This window comes from Talpa occidentalis, unplaced genomic scaffold, assembly GCF_014898055.3.
Source record: "Talpa occidentalis isolate TD23 unplaced genomic scaffold, MPIMG_talOcc4v2.1 talOcc4.5, whole genome shotgun sequence".
Taxonomy (NCBI): Eukaryota; Metazoa; Chordata; class Mammalia; order Eulipotyphla; family Talpidae; genus Talpa; species Talpa occidentalis.
In genome coordinates, this window is record NW_023604861.1 from 85,208,379 (window position 1) to 85,223,809 (window position 15,431).

The 15,431-nt window shown below is 43.3% G+C and overlaps 1 protein-coding gene across 5 annotated transcripts in view; it reads right to left on the reverse strand.

The window, feature by feature from the left end:
* SLC4A5 (solute carrier family 4 member 5) overlaps positions 1-15,431 on the reverse strand; it is a 106,617-nt gene that overhangs the window by 22,824 nt on the left and 68,362 nt on the right. For all 5 annotated transcript variants that reach the window (XM_037527661.2, XM_037527660.2, XM_054701744.1 and 2 more), the window contains 6 exons: positions 14,902-15,093; positions 13,111-13,285; positions 11,071-11,204; positions 10,185-10,456; positions 5,424-5,482; positions 4,194-4,394 (listed from right to left, as the gene is read on the reverse strand). In XM_037527661.2, the coding sequence (XP_037383558.1) occupies positions 4,194-4,394; positions 5,424-5,482; positions 10,185-10,456; positions 11,071-11,204; positions 13,111-13,285; positions 14,902-15,093 (1,033 nt within the window). The remainder of the gene's footprint in view (positions 1-4,193; positions 4,395-5,423; positions 5,483-10,184; positions 10,457-11,070; positions 11,205-13,110; positions 13,286-14,901; positions 15,094-15,431) is intronic.

The window sequence follows — 15,431 nt, forward strand, 5'->3', positions numbered from 1 at the left end:
ACATCTGTAAGATGGAGATAATGACAGTACCTTCTTCATAGGCATAAGTAAGCTAAGACACTCAGAGTGCTTGGCTTATATTAATCAAAGTGGGAATTGTTATTAACCACTCAGCAGGCAGATGATGCAGAAGACATTTTCTAGTCTGATAGACTGAACCAGGTGATCAGTCATTCAGGGGTAGGTGAGAGTAAGGGCTAAACTTCCTCCAAATGTGTGACAGACTGTTGCAAGGCTACCTGGTGGGGAGGAAGGCCTCACCTCTCCCCAGTTCTGCTGGTGACTCAGGGCTCCACTCAAACCTTCTGTCTGCTGACAGCCCTAGTCTCTTGTTTCTCTGTTTTCAGTGGACCCATCCTTGGCCAGGTTCTGAATGTCAGTTCCCTGCCCTCCAATTGCCCTTCCACACCAACTTCTATCCTGCCACCTTTTATATCTCTTCAGAGATAGCAATTTACAGAGAAAAACAGAGAAGGGAAGGAATTAGGAAGGGCACGGGCAGGTGACATCACATTGAATTCCTTTCCTATATCCTCTATTCCCCTTTAAAGTTGCTTTTAAGGGGGCCTCCTTGGTGGTGCAGTGCATTGAGCGCGGTGCTGTGAGGCTGTCCGCAGCCTCTGCAGCGTGGGTTCAATTCCAGGCCTGCGAGAGAGATTCCCACATGGCGCGGCAGACCTCTCCTGTCACGCCCACTGCTCCCCTCAACAGTGCTTTTGCTCTCTCTGCCTGTTCTGCTCCCCACTCTGTCTCTGGTGAATCCTCTTACCCTTCTGTGCCTCTGGCCTGTACCCCAGCTATTGCATAAATGAAAAATAAATCTTTAAAAAAAAAATGAAATTGCTATGAAGGGCTTCCCTTGTGGTGCAAGGGGTTAAGATGCAACCTATGAAGCTTTTTGCAGCCACTGAAGTATGAGTTCGATCCCCGGCCAGGGAGCTACTGACATGCCACAGCAGACCTCTCCTGACTCACCCGCTGCTCCCCTCAGCAGTGTATTTCAGTCAGTCTGCCTGTTCTGTTCCCCACTCTGTCTCTGGTGAATCCTATCATCTCCCACACCTCTGGCCTGTACCCCAGTTCTTGTATGCATAAATAAATAAATCTTTAAAAAAATAAAATTGTTATTAAAATAACATATGCAGTTAATTAAAAGTGAGAACACTCATTCTGTTATGTAAACATGTGTTGTTTGTGTTTTATCTAGAAGTTGAAAGTCAACAGCAATTTTAGATTATCATTACCATATATGGTCACAGCAGAACCAAAGATTGTGCTAGGTTTACATTTCCCTTAACCTGGTATCCAGGTTAAAAAGTTATTAAGTTAAACTACATGAATTAGCCATTTTTTTGTAGGTCAAGACAGTCAAATGTATGCAATTTCACATGGTTCAACCTAATGTAAGTACGATTATAAAAAAATCTGTGGATTCCCTTCCAGCTGAAGAAATAAAATGTGTCTACTCAGTGTGTTTTCTGTCATCCAGTGGCATCTCTGTCCCTACTCTCTAGAGAGATGCACAGGATTGACTTTGGAATTCATTATTCCCATGAATGTCCTTACACTTTTACTAAAGATATATCCCTAAATAAAATAGGGCATTGTTTTGCATGTTCTTAAACTTTGCATAAGTGATATCATGTTAGTTATAATCTTCTACAATTTATTTGCTTAACATTATGTTTGTGACTTTTTTTCCTTTGTAGATGACTTTAGCTATAGTCTGTGTATATGCACTGCAGCTTAATGTTTGTATGATTATTTTCCACTTATACTTTCATTTCCTATTGATAGATAAATGTAAATTATTTTCATTGTTAGGATGAAGCAATGCATATGAGAATTTCTCTAGGGTGTACACCTGGGCGCAGAAGTGTGGGCTGAAGAGCACATCTGTGTTTAGCTTTATCAAGAATGTCAACTGCTGTCTAGATGGATGTGCCTGTTTACTTTCCCAATACTCTTTTCATTTCCAGCACTTGGTATTCTAAGACTTTTATATTTTTACCTGTCTAATGGATGTGAAATGGTAGGGTCTCTTGTTTGCTGTGACATTGAATTCTAGAAGGCAACAGAGTGATTTACAAGTAATCTGAGGGGATGGGAAATTATGACTTTCATATTATGTGTTCATACTTCAGGAAACAGAACATTTCCAAATACAGTCACTACTCTAGAATTTTTACATGAGGTGATTTAGTGATATGATCTAGTTGGAAGAGGGGAGGAAATAAGAGGATTTGTCTTGAGGAAGCATTTGTATTGCAAGAACACTATTTGTCACTCAGTTTGCATACTAAAAATCTTGCTAAAGAGCCTTTTATTTATTTATTTATTTACTTATTTTTAAAATCTCTTTTTTTAAGATTTATTTATTTATGCATATAAGAGCTGGGGTACAGGCCAGAGGTATATTGGGTGAGAGGATTCACCAGAGACAGAGTGGGGAACAGAACAGGCAGATTGACTGAAATACACTGCTAAGGGGAGCAGTGGGAGAGTCAGGAGAGTCTGCTGCGCCATGTGGGTAGCTTCCTGGCCAGGGATTGAACTCCTGCTGCAGTGGCTGCGGATAGCTTCATAGGTAGCATCTTAACCCCTTGCACCACTTGGGAGGCCCCTACAGAGCCTTTTATTTTTATAAAAATAATGGGAAAATTCAATTATTTACATCAAAGACTTTTATCACCATCATTACTACTACTATTTCTAGTAGTAGCAGCATTTTTATTTACGATGGCTGTGGGAATGTGCTCCTGAGGTTTGTGGTGGAAGAGAGATGCTGAAATTCTTTTGAGTGCCCCTCCTGAAGACATAACTATTGTTCACACACACAAAGTGCTGTTTGATTAATATTTGATCTGGACACAAAGCAGAATACGAAATTAAAACTAGTAGATAGCATTCACAACAGCATAAAGAAGTACTTGGGAATGAATGTAGTGAAAAATTTATGGAAAAAATTGAGATAAGATTTTTGGTTAAGACCTCAAGATCAAAACCTATAAAACATTATGCAGAGAAGGAAGACATAGATAACAGACAAAATATGCTCTATTCATGAATAAAAGGACTCAAAATTTGAAAGGTGCCAATTCTCCCCAAATTTATCTTGTCAAAATTCTACAAGTTTTTGTTTTGGTGAAATTCAAGATAATTCTAAAATTTATGTGGAAATGTGAAGGTCCAAGGCACTATTTAAAAAGGACAAATGAGGCCTCCCCGGTGGTGCAAAAGGTCAAGCATCAGCATGATGAAGTAATCAGCAGCTACTACAGCATGAGTTCAATCCCTGGCCAGGGAGGTGATCCACGTGGCACAGCAAACCTCTCCTGTCTTGCCTACTGCTCCCCTCAGCAGTGTATTTCATTAGATCTGACTGTTCTGCTCTCCACTTTGTCTCTGGTGAATCCTCTTACCCCCTGCACCTCTGGCCTACACCCCAGTTCTTGTATGCATAAATAAACAAATCTTTAAAAAAAAGAAAGGACAAACAAGGAGAGTTTGATAAGCTGTAGATACTATGGCAATAAACTATGGAAATGAAGATGGTGATATTGGTATATAGATAAGCCAGTGAAACTGAATAAAGACACTAGAAACACGCCCCATCATAGGTGAACATTCCATATATGGCAAAGAAGCATTGCAGAGCAGTGGGGAAAGGATGATCTTTAAAAAAAAGTGCTTGAACAACTGACTATATAAAAAACAGGGAATTCTGTAGATCGTAGATCTAACATGAAAGGAAAAACAATGATATTTTCAAAAGATAGCATAGAAGAATATCGCTATGCATTATTTTCCTTGAGAAAAAAGTTGATACATTTGGTTACAGTAGAAACAAAGGATTTCTATTAATCGAAAGCTACCAGTCACAGAGCAGGAGACATCTGCAACACATAATCACAAAGAGGTTTCTATTCAGAATATTTTATGAACTGCAATGAGATACTACTGCACAGAAAGACTAAAGATAAAAGTCTGACAAAACCAAGTGCTGTCAAGGGGCACTTGACTAGAAGAGAATCCAGTTCAGATTCCAAGTCTATGCTCTAAACTTGAAAAACCTCAGTGAGCCAGTGTTCATGTATCCATTCTATCAGTGTGCCAGAACCCTCTGGGAGACTCACTGGGGGCTTCCTTATAACCTGACTGTAGGCCATCCTTTAACTTCAGGGTGAGCTTACCTTGGTAGGGAAATAACGGCTGAATTTGAACTTCTTCAGGGCCAGGGTCATGGAGTATGTCCCGAAGAAAAGGATGAAGGACATAAGTGCCAGATCTGGGATGAACTGGCAGGAATTCCCAAGCAGGCGGCCACCGTAATTCAGACACTCCTTCTTGCTCAGCAGGGACCAGTCCAGTGCTGTGAGGTTAAGGGGGTTGTACTTGGAGACCAAGCACAGGAGAGAAAGTGTCAGGGCCTTTCTGGTAAGTTGGCTGTGTCCTCCCCACTAGGCAGCCCTATAACCCATCCGCCCAACTTGACCAGCAGAGTGACATTCTCAGGACAGGCTGCTTTAAGGAATGACAAACAGAAGCTTTTCTGGGAAGATCAGGCGCTGAACACACATTTCTTCACTGTGTCCTAGCATGCAATGCGTTGTTAGGGAGGAGGAAAAGGGCACAGTGTGTGAAGCCCTGCCCCTCAGCCGACCTGGCTCCCAGATAAGTCAATCAACCATAGTGTTGGTGCCTCCTTCCCAGAGTGTCTCACATTTAATCTCCCCCATGCATACCCTTTCATTTATTTGGGCTCACACCTCACCCTTGCCAGACCTCTCTTTAATCACTTCCCCTTTTGGTGTACCAGATGCTTAAAATCCAGGGCGCAACAACCAGTAATATAAAAATATATTCACATATATGTACCTAAGTGTATGTGTGTAGATATATATACATATATTTATATAATACATATATTCATATACATGTTTCTGAGTGTGATAAAAGCCAAGAAATTTATAATAAAATTTAATACATATTAAATTAGCAGTACAAAAGATAGATGAGATTCAGTGAGGAGAACATTGATAAATTTTCTGTTTCTGGGGTGGCATGTTGGGTGGGAATTGGGATTCTAGGTAGAAAGGCAAGGAAGAAGGTAGAAAGATGAATGGGAAGCTTTGTTTATAGCTTTGTGTATTCCTACCTGCTGCTCCTTACATCTACCTCCCCTTCATGTGTGTGAAATTTGTACACGTGGTTTTAATAGAATGAAGCATGTTTTTCAGTGGCTTTCTACAGTATATACTTAAAATAAAAATATGCATTTACAAAGCTTGGCAGGTGATCCTGACAGGCAGCTGGGGTTGACCTCTGCAAGCCTGGGTCATAAGATGGTCTGTTACCCAACTCCGCTCACTCTCCCGGCGAATAAAAGCCCTCCAATGTCTGCGTAAGAAGAAAGGACTTACCAGAGAAGTATTGGTGTATTGTGTCAGCAGAACTGAAGCATTGAATGTGGTTATATTTGCTGTGGACAAGCACAGGACATGGGGAAGGGTCAGCAGCTGCTGGGTCAGGAACTTGAACCTCCCTGCCCCTGCAACCCTCACCTATCTCCTTCCCATTCCTTAGAGCCAAGGATTGGCTTCCACTGTGAGGATGACTCATCACACCCCTACCCTTGTCACTGCCCTTGCTTTGCCCAGGAGGGTAAAGGTGGTGGGAGGGAGACCAGGCTATAGTTCTGACAGAGCAGCTGAGCCTGGCTAGGACATATCTGATGCTGAAGGACTGGCATTAAAAAACAGTAAGGAATTTGCTGCTAAGAAAAAGTGCTATTACCAACTGGTCAATAAAGTGCCTTGTGAATCCTTATCAGGCACAGGTCCACGTCTGTGCTCTTGGACTTGAAAAATATGTTCAAGCAACTGACTCTACGCCATGCACTGTGCTAAATCCTAACGCACATTGTGGGTTCCTATGAGCTGGCTACTAGCTGTCCACTCACGGGCAACTATGACCTATTTGCTATCTGCAAATCACAGCGGAGCATTCCTTGACTACCTACGGAGTATAATGTGTATCACAAGGCACCTGGGCCGCTGTTGACCTGATGATGTGACTATCTCCATGGTGGTCTTGGGATAACTCTGCCTGTGATAACAGCAAATACTTTGCTGATGCAAATGGCTCTTGATGTATGGTCACACTGTCCCCTTCCCTGTCCCCTTTCTTTTCCCTCATAAAACTTGTCCCCCATTCCTCTCCCACCCTCTGGACCTTATTCCTCATACCATTGTCACATGATCAGCTTTTACTAGCCTGTATGCTTTCAATAAACAGCACAAGAACTTCTGCTCAAGTAGCAGAGTCTTGCCTTGCAAACCTGCTCTACTGCTCTTGTGTCCCTCATCATGTTCCCACTACAAAGTGGCAACAAAGTTCCTTGCAACAACACATTATCTTGTTGAGTTTCTGAATCTCCAATTTTGAGAAGTCTTCCAATTTTAAAGGTGAATGACTGAGGCCCAGAGAGGTTAAGTAATCTACCCATTGCTCAAGGTCACACAGCTGGTAGTTGGAGCCATGATCCACAGTGGATGTCGCAGAGCCGGTACAGCTCCTAGTTCTACACAGCCAGCACCCCTCATCCTCTACTCCCCTCCATACATACTTCCCGTCTCTCCCATTCTGTCTCTCTCTGTATATATTTAGGTCACTTAGGCCTGTAAGCATTTGCTGGTTATTTTCCATAATCTGACCCTCGAATGCAAAATGAGGAAAATGAAAGCCAGGACTAGGACCTGAAGGAGAATCAGGAACCCAAAGGGGCTACTTTCACCTGTTCATTCTGCAAACCGTGTCTGGCACTCCCCTTCCCCAGCCTTGGTATCCCTAATTGTAAGTGGGCTATGTGAAGCCTCTTCAGGAGGCAGTAAAAGAGTTGGGAGGAAGTGTAACCGCCTTCCTGGGGGTGTTGGAGGGCTGCCCTCTCTCCTGTTTTTGCACTGAATGAAGGGGTGCAGAAGGACTAGGTCTTCTTCTTCCTCCTCTCAGTGAAGGCCAACTAAGTAGATGTCCACAGAGGGTTTGGCAAGGGAGAGAGAAGGCCTGCCAGCCAGTTTGCTAATAAATCTGAAAGGCACTGCAAGCTCCATTTGGTTCCTATTCGTGATAGGTGAGGAATCCAGAGGGAAGAGAACTTCCTTCAACCTCCAACAAACTGTCACGGGCTGGATGATATCACAGCACCCATCTGTGTTGCCCAATGTGTGGAGTGGCTAAGGAATTCAAGGTAGAATATTCCTAGGTCTATAAATACAAGAGGTTTGGTACAATTATTTTATAATAAATGATGCTATTAAACATCACTTAATGGAAGTCAGAACATCTGCCTTTCCTCACACCACTGGTGGAGAGAACATGATGTACTACTAATGACAGAGCAGAGTGTGTGACAAGGCTGACATTGGGCTACCCACACAGATGCTAGAGGAATCCCAGCTAACGCTTGAGCTGGCAAAGTTGAGACAACTTTCCATTGGCCAAGGTTATCAGACCAGACATTCTTTGATGTCTTCTGCTTAGGCTTAGTCATTCTTTGTAGTGTTTATATGAAAGCCATTTTGAGATGAAAAAAGAAGAACTATAACATGGAAAACTCCAGATAGAGTTCAAGTATCAACTACTTCAAAATTCTAGTGTTTACAAAATGGTACTCACTTGGGATTGAAAGCAGCCAAATCAGTGTGTGCAGCATCCATAAATAGAATACAAATCAGTTACAATGGAAACAGATTAAATTTTTAAAAAGTGTGCCCCCCAAAAGCTCTTATGATGAAGCGTGACTAAGAGTGATAATGTTGCATGGTCAGAGTGGGTTTTGCAGTAAAGCTGGGAATATGGAACAATTAGTAAGCAAGTGGCCCATGGACTGGGAGAAAACTTGTTCAGTTAGTCTCCTCCTTCTGCCCAGTCTCCTAAATATATAGAACTTTCCTTTTATATTCTCCTAATGAACACTAACTTGTCTTTTCTATAGTTCCTTTACATTCTGTGAGGAAAGTCAAAATCTAGCCTGACTAGATTTGAGATTTATAATGGCTCAGATTACTAATAAGTAGTGTAACAGAGCAGTAGTTCTCAAGCTTAAGCACATGTCAGAATTACCTGTTATTATACATCTATCCCTACCCCTAGAATTGCTTATTCAGAAGATCTGGGGTAGGGTCCTAGAATTTGCATTTTTAACAAGTTCTCAAATAGTACTGATGCTGCTGGTCTGGGGACCACACTAAGAGAACCATGGCAATAGTGGGGCCCAAAAGGACAGGTGACATCAGACACCTTGCCAAGACCAGAGAGGATGCTATTTGGAGGCAGGTGGATTCCAATATGCACCTCATATCCTATTTTACATGCTTGTGCATTCCCTTTTCCTAGGACACCCCTAAATTTGGTTTCTCCTGCGGACAGGTGATCGACATTTGGCCCTGGAATTTGGATAGATTCTAAAAAGGACAAAAAATGTGTACATCCAAAGGCCATGTCTGTGTGAACATTTGTGTTCAATGCATTAATTCCACCGTCCAGAAGGCACAGCAGTGAAGGGAGTTCCCTGATGGGGCTAAATCCATAGAGGCAGGATTTACACCAGGATGGAATGAAACAGGCCTGCAGAAGGGATCTCCTCAATCCTTTGGGCAAGCAATGCGTTCTGGCTCAGGACAGAGGGTAGCATCACCTATCATTGGATTTTAATGGAGCAACTCAAAATTGATGAAAGGGAAAAAAGAAAAAACATTGTCTAGATATCTTTGCAAAATGAGTGCTGTGACAGAGGAAAAGAGGGAAAAACAAAAACTATAGTTCTTGAGGGCTAAGCGTCTTTATCTTCCACAAGCCCTAGTTTAAAGTAAGGTGCACAATTATTGTGCAACAAATATTTCTGATTGACTTGTGGTCAATTTTTTAATCAATAATAGGTACTAAGGGGCTAACTAACACAACATCTAATTTATAATTTCTATTATCTTATGTTAAATTCCAACCCAATCTAGGTATACCTTTGAAAACCTCACAAGAGTTCAGTGAGACCAGCAGGATCAGCATTGATATTTCTCTTTCACAGCTAGAGAAGCTGAGTTTCAGTATGACCTTAGGTGGTCCCTGGACTTTAGTTTGCTTTCTATGAGTACCCAGAGACATGTGATGAATCTGTGTTCCCTGCTCTGTAGTATCCTGGGTATTCCAAGCATATCTCACTGATGATTCTTAGAGACATGATTATGACTATGAAAAATACCAGGAGTTTAGACTATGTAAACCCTAACTTTACAGGTGACGGTTCTTTGGTCAGTAAGGTACTCTACAAGAATGGCTCTGAGTATTTTCAGGTCAACCAGTTGGCTAATTCAGTCTCTCATTCAGTGCAGGGATCCTTTTTAAATACCCCTGGAAGATACAGGTAGTATCCAAGTAACTTGTTACCACCAAAGGAAGCCAATATCTCCCATGGTGGAAGCTCCCACCATTATAAGTTCTTCTCTGAATTCAGCCAGCACCTGGTTTTCCATAGCCTCTACTCTTCAGTCTTTGTTTAGTGTCCTGTAGATATATCTGTAGGGTGAGTCTGGGCCCTATGTGACAGATGGTCCTTCTCTCACACCTCTCTAGACAGAATAACCCTAGGTTCTTCAACTGTTCTTCAAACAATATGGTTGCCAGGCCCTCCCTTCCACCATGACCAGCTGTCCACTCTAGTGTGACCCATCTGTAGGGATGCTTATCCCTCTGGAGTTGGATCCCTTACAGTGCATGTGTCAGCAATGTGTAGGGGAGAGCTCATGGTGTCATGTATCCATGGAGCTGGCACAAACTTTAGGCCCCATCAGGTCTATCTCTGACCTGAAGCAGGAAAGCCTGGGGAGCAATCCTGACAGGTGTGATGTCTACAAACCCACCCACACTGAGACAAAACCTGCATTTTTCCTTTATTGGGCTATCCCTGCTCCCTTCTGGGGCTCTGGAATTGTGATTCTTGTCAGAACCACTATCCCTTTGGTTTCCTTCCTTCCTTTAAAACCCCACATTTGCTCTTTTGGGACAGTAAAATCTTGACTGAGTGGCCTCTCCCAAGCAGGCTTACTCTTCAGGATTTGAGTAAAAACTATGGTTGTGAGTAGAGCAAGTGGGTGGGAGCCCAGGGCACCTCTAGGGTTACCGGTCACCTGTGTCAGGGGCGACACACTCGCATTTGTAGGTGGTGATGGAATCGGGCTTAAAGTCCATGTTGATGGGGTAGTATTTGAAGGCACCAATCATCTTCTTGATGGCATCGTAGATAAAGATGAAGCTGATGAGGGTAGAGAAGCCCTCCTCTGTGAAGCGGGTAACATACTTGATGATAAAGCTGGCGTCTGTGGCCACCAGGATAAGGCACTGGATGGCTGAGTGTAGGCCAATCCAGAGGCGGAACTCCATGTAGTCCAGGCCATTGCCTCTGGAAGGCAGAGAAAAGAGGTGGCCTCCAGCCCAGTGCTCTTGACTGTGTTCAACTCCCCAGGCCCACCCATAGTAGCTAGTTCATTTGTTCCTTTTGTAACACAGATGCCCTCCTAGAAACTATGAAAGAACTGGAGATAGGGACAATTCCTGGGAGGGCTTGTCTAGTCTTTGAGATTTCTGGGAAAGTATCTCATGTGGAAGGTGCTAAGACATTTCAGTTCTTATCCATTTGGTAACAAACACCCAGAATAAATGAAAAGCAAGGAATTCTAGAATGAAGCTGGGATAGGCCCTAAAAAGGCCTCATGTTATGGATGAAATGGAGCTTGGAGCTGTCTATGCCAGGGAGTAGCTTCTATCCTTCAGCTCAAGACTTTTAACATGCTGCACTGACTTGTTAATCATAATTGCTCATGAGTAGAGTGGTATAAACTCTCTTCTCTTGTCCTGCCTGGATCAGAAGTGACCACCTGGTTGTCCTTCCCATAGGTAAAGTCAGCTTTGGTACCTTCTCACCCCCACTTCTCCTTTGGAGCTAGTCCCCTGTCCTAGTCTTGGCAGACTGTGCCATGTGTGAAAGCAGGTACGGGGGCTCCAAGGGGCACCTACTTGCTGAAGTCAAAGAGGAGCTTCTCAAAGATGAGGATGGGCCCTGTGCTGCTGAGGATGATGAGAGGCTGTCCCGAGAAGAGGCAGAACAAGGAGCCAGCCATGGAAGTGCCCAGGAAACTCTCCATCACTCCCTGGGGGCATGAGTATTGTGAGAATCAGTGAAGGCAGGAAAAGGGAGCTCCTGGCCCCTTTTTGGAACCTAATTATCTCACCAGGAGCCCAGGTCATAGTACTACCCTTTATTCCGGGCCCTTTTCTCCCCTAAATTCTGCCCCCCATCTCCAACTCTACAACTCCTCCCCCCATGCCTGTGTCACTGTCTCTAATTCCACTTAGTTAAAGGTGCTGTGACTTCTTTTTGGCATCCTAAGTCCTAGAAAATAGGACTGCAGATGGATGTGCTTATCTCGGTCTACTTGCAGAGGACAGCCCATTCATCCTTCCAGTCATTTAGTCATTCAAACTTCTGTTAGGTTTTAGAGGTCAGATCATTCATTCACTCAAACGCCATTAAGTGCCTACTATGTACCAGTCATTGTGTTAGTAGTGGAGACCTATCAGTGAACAAGATAATGTATCTTCAGTCTAGTGGGAGATACAGGCAAGTATCCAAGCAATTTCTATACAGCAGAGTATCTAAACTTCGGCACCACTGACATTCAAGCTAGATAATACCTACTGTACCCACAATTCCTACATATAGACTGCTCAGATTTTAAAGATGTTCGCATTAAGCATCCCTGCACTTTGTTGTGGGGTAACCTGTGTGTTGTAGGATGTACAGCAGCATGTTTTACCTCAACCTACCAGATGGCAGTAGCACCCACTCCTCCCAGTTATAACAACCTCTAGATATTACCCAGTATTTCCTGGGGTAAAAGTCTTCCACTGTTGAGAACTGCAAAAGAGTGTGAGAAGTTTGAGTAAAGTCAGGGTGCCAGAGAATCACCCAGTAGGACTGAGGGTTAGTCAGATAGGCCTCCAGGGAAGTAGATACATGAAAGCTGAGACCCAAAAATTGAGCAAGGAATTGATCGGAATAGGGTGAGTGTAGTGAAAAGGGTATCCCAGGAAGTGTTTACAAAGATTGGAGCTGGCAGGGAGTATGTTTTTAAAGAACGGAAAGAAGGTTAGGATTGATAGAAAACAATGCCAAATCAGTGAAAAGAATGGGAATCTGAGAAAGAATATTGGGAGACGAGGCTTCAGAGGCAAATAGGGCCTGTCACGAAGACCAAATGGTAAAGCTGGGATTTATGAATCAAAGTTGATGCATGAATTGTTGGGTGACCATGGCATCACTTGCTATGTTTGGGGCATAATGGGGAAAGAGGAATGATAATAAATGCAATGTCTGTCCTTTAAAGTGGATGCAACCAGGAAGCAAGTGCTTCTGGATATTGGACCTGCAGTCCAGGAGAGTTGTATGAGCTGGAGAGAGGCACTCATCTCAATTTATCTAAGGAAATGGGTCTTCACCTTGGTGCTTGAGCTTCCAATGGTTCCACCCTGAATACAGCATGGGAGAAAACCCTGGCTTTGCCTGGATCTTGGGATAATGACTGTTTTCCCCAGGGAGGCCTATGTTGTTGTCAAAGTTAATGGCTTACCAACTTTCTACAAAAATGTCTTGACTCCAAGTTAATTGATTGAATAAAAAATTAAGTGTAGGGGGAAGGCTACAATTAGCAACTCAGCTGTGCTGATTAAATTCACTCAAGCATCAGTGGGAAAATTATGTAACAAAATAAATGATTCCCCTTTAACTCAGATCTATTTATACCACCTCTTAATTTGGTCTTTAGTAACATGATTTGACTCTAGATCTTTTAGTAAATGTTGGCTTGTTACTATTTTTTGAAGAGTAAAAGTTTACTAAAAGTGATGGTCTGAACCTTGATGGTAGATGAAATCAAAACTTCAGTTTGAATTTCAAACCTTGGATTATGGGATGAAGCTCCTTATTGCCGCTCATGGCAGCAGATTTTACTGACAGTTACACTCACATCCACAGCCCACACAGTATGTTTCACATACCTGGTAATTGTCAGTGGCATCCCCCAGAAGCCCACCAAAGGTGATTGCGTTGGTGATACAGCCGAGGTAGATGAATAGGATGGCAGAGATGGACTGAATGTGGAAGCCGTCGTAGAAGTCACTTGGGAACCAAGGCAGCTTCCTTTTGACATCCAAACACAGGCCACCGAAGAATCTGCTTGAGACAGTGGCTGCTTTCTTAACCACAACCAGTACCAGGGTAGGGCTATTTACAAAAGCCTGCAGACTCTTGGTCAAGGAAGGAAACTTTGCTGGAAGTGGACAGGAACAGGGATCTTTCTATAAGAACATTTAGTATCAGGAAAGAGTTCTCTCAGGACTGACTGTAGATCAATATAATGTACACTAGTTAGGGTATTCAGGGAGAACCTGGATGGAGGAGGAAAGGCATAATGTCCTAGGGGACATAATATCCCATGAGGAATGGAAATCCTAGGTTCACAGATGGCTACCTCTTCAATTCTCTGATCACCCACAGGGTACCTGCGCTTGGTAAACACCAGGTGTGTCCAACTTTAGGAAACAGAGACCTCCGAGATTATAACACAGATTCATCAATGATAGATTCTGAACTTCATAATCAGTTTCTTTGCTCTATGGAAAAACTGAGTGGGGAATTTTAGGTCAGGGTCAGTGTTTACTGGGTATGCTATACCCCAGAGTTCTTAATACAAGGCTTGGCATACAGCAGGGTTTTTCAACCTTGGTAGTACCGACATTTTGGACTGGATAATCCTTTGTTATGGGAGGCTGCTCTGTGTATTGTAGGATTTTGAGCAGCATTCCTGGCTCTGTCCTCTAGTAGCAGCTACCCTCCAATTAGACACACAAAAATGACCTGGATGTTGCCAATGTCCCCTGGTTGAGGACTGGGGGTGGAGGGGAGGCAAGATTGTACCCAGTTGAGAACCACTGGCTGGCATATAAATGTGCCTTCATTTTCAAAGTCACGACTTACATGTAGCTTTGCAGGGCCTTGTCCTTTCCTAAATTTAGATCAACTTGAGTTTTAGGCCAAGAGCTGGCAAAGAAACCCAAGCCACGAGAGTGTTACCATTTTCTTAAAAAAAAAAAAGAAAGAAAGTTTTTTGACTAGGTAACATAATATATATGGAAATCCTAACCACCAGTACCTATAAAGCTGACCTTATTTGGAAATCAGGCCTTCACAGATGTGATCAAATTAAGATGAAGTCACTGGGTGGTCCTAAGTCTGATATGACTTATAAGAAAAAGAAAATGTCATATGAAGACAGAGACACAGAGAGAGAAGGCCATGTGACCACAAAGGCAGAGCCTGGAGTGATGCAGCTGCGAGCTGAGGACCACCCAGGACTGTAGCCACTGCCAGAGTGAGGAAGAAGCAAGGAAGGATTTTCCTCACAGTCTCAGAGAGAGCATGGGATTGTCTGCACCTTGATTTGGAACTTCTAGTTTTCAGAAGAGTGAGAGAATAAATTTCTATTGTTTAAGTCTCCAAGTATGTGACACTTTGTTATAACTGCCCTAGAAAACTGGCAGGTAACAAAGGGTGTCTACAGTAAGGTTTGGGTTCCTCCACTCCTGTGTTGGGCCCTGTTTTCCCTCTCCTGAGGAAACCCTTTTCTCAGATCCAGGAGGATCTTTGAAGACCCTGCCATGAGGAGTGCAGTAATGAGATGCTTTGGCCCCCAGTGGACCCTGCAGGCCCATTATAGTTCCCACAGGGTGTGAGAGAAGGTAAGAAGTCTAAAGGACAGTTGGCATCACTGTCAGGTCTGGAGTAGGCACCTTCCTGTCCAGATAAGCTCTTCCCCAATTTCATGCACGGCTGGCATCTCTCCATCATCTCCGCTGCTCCCTCCACTGGTGCCACCACCTCCACCACCACTGCCTCCGGTGCCACCTCCTGCATTTGCTCCACTGCCTCCTCCCACAGAACCGTTCATCTGGCCAAGCTCCATGAGGGAGAAGACGGACTTCCTGGAAGGAGAAGGGAGACAGGAACTGTGGGCTCTGAGTCCTGTGAAGACTTCAGCTACTCCAGGGCTGTTCCCAGAATACCCCTTACCTTCCAACACAAATCAAGAAATGTCTTAAAACAGAGAAAAATATAGTACCTACAATACCTACATACAGATTGGCCAGATTTCATAGATATTCACATTCAGCATATTTGCCTCTAATTATTTTTAGAGAAACAAAATGAAGAAAAAAATATAAAGTCATGCATGCTGACATCTTTTAAAACCAGACACACACAAAAGGAAGCTGAGAGATGTGCAGCCTCCTTTGTACCACTGCCTCCTTTTCTCCCCCTC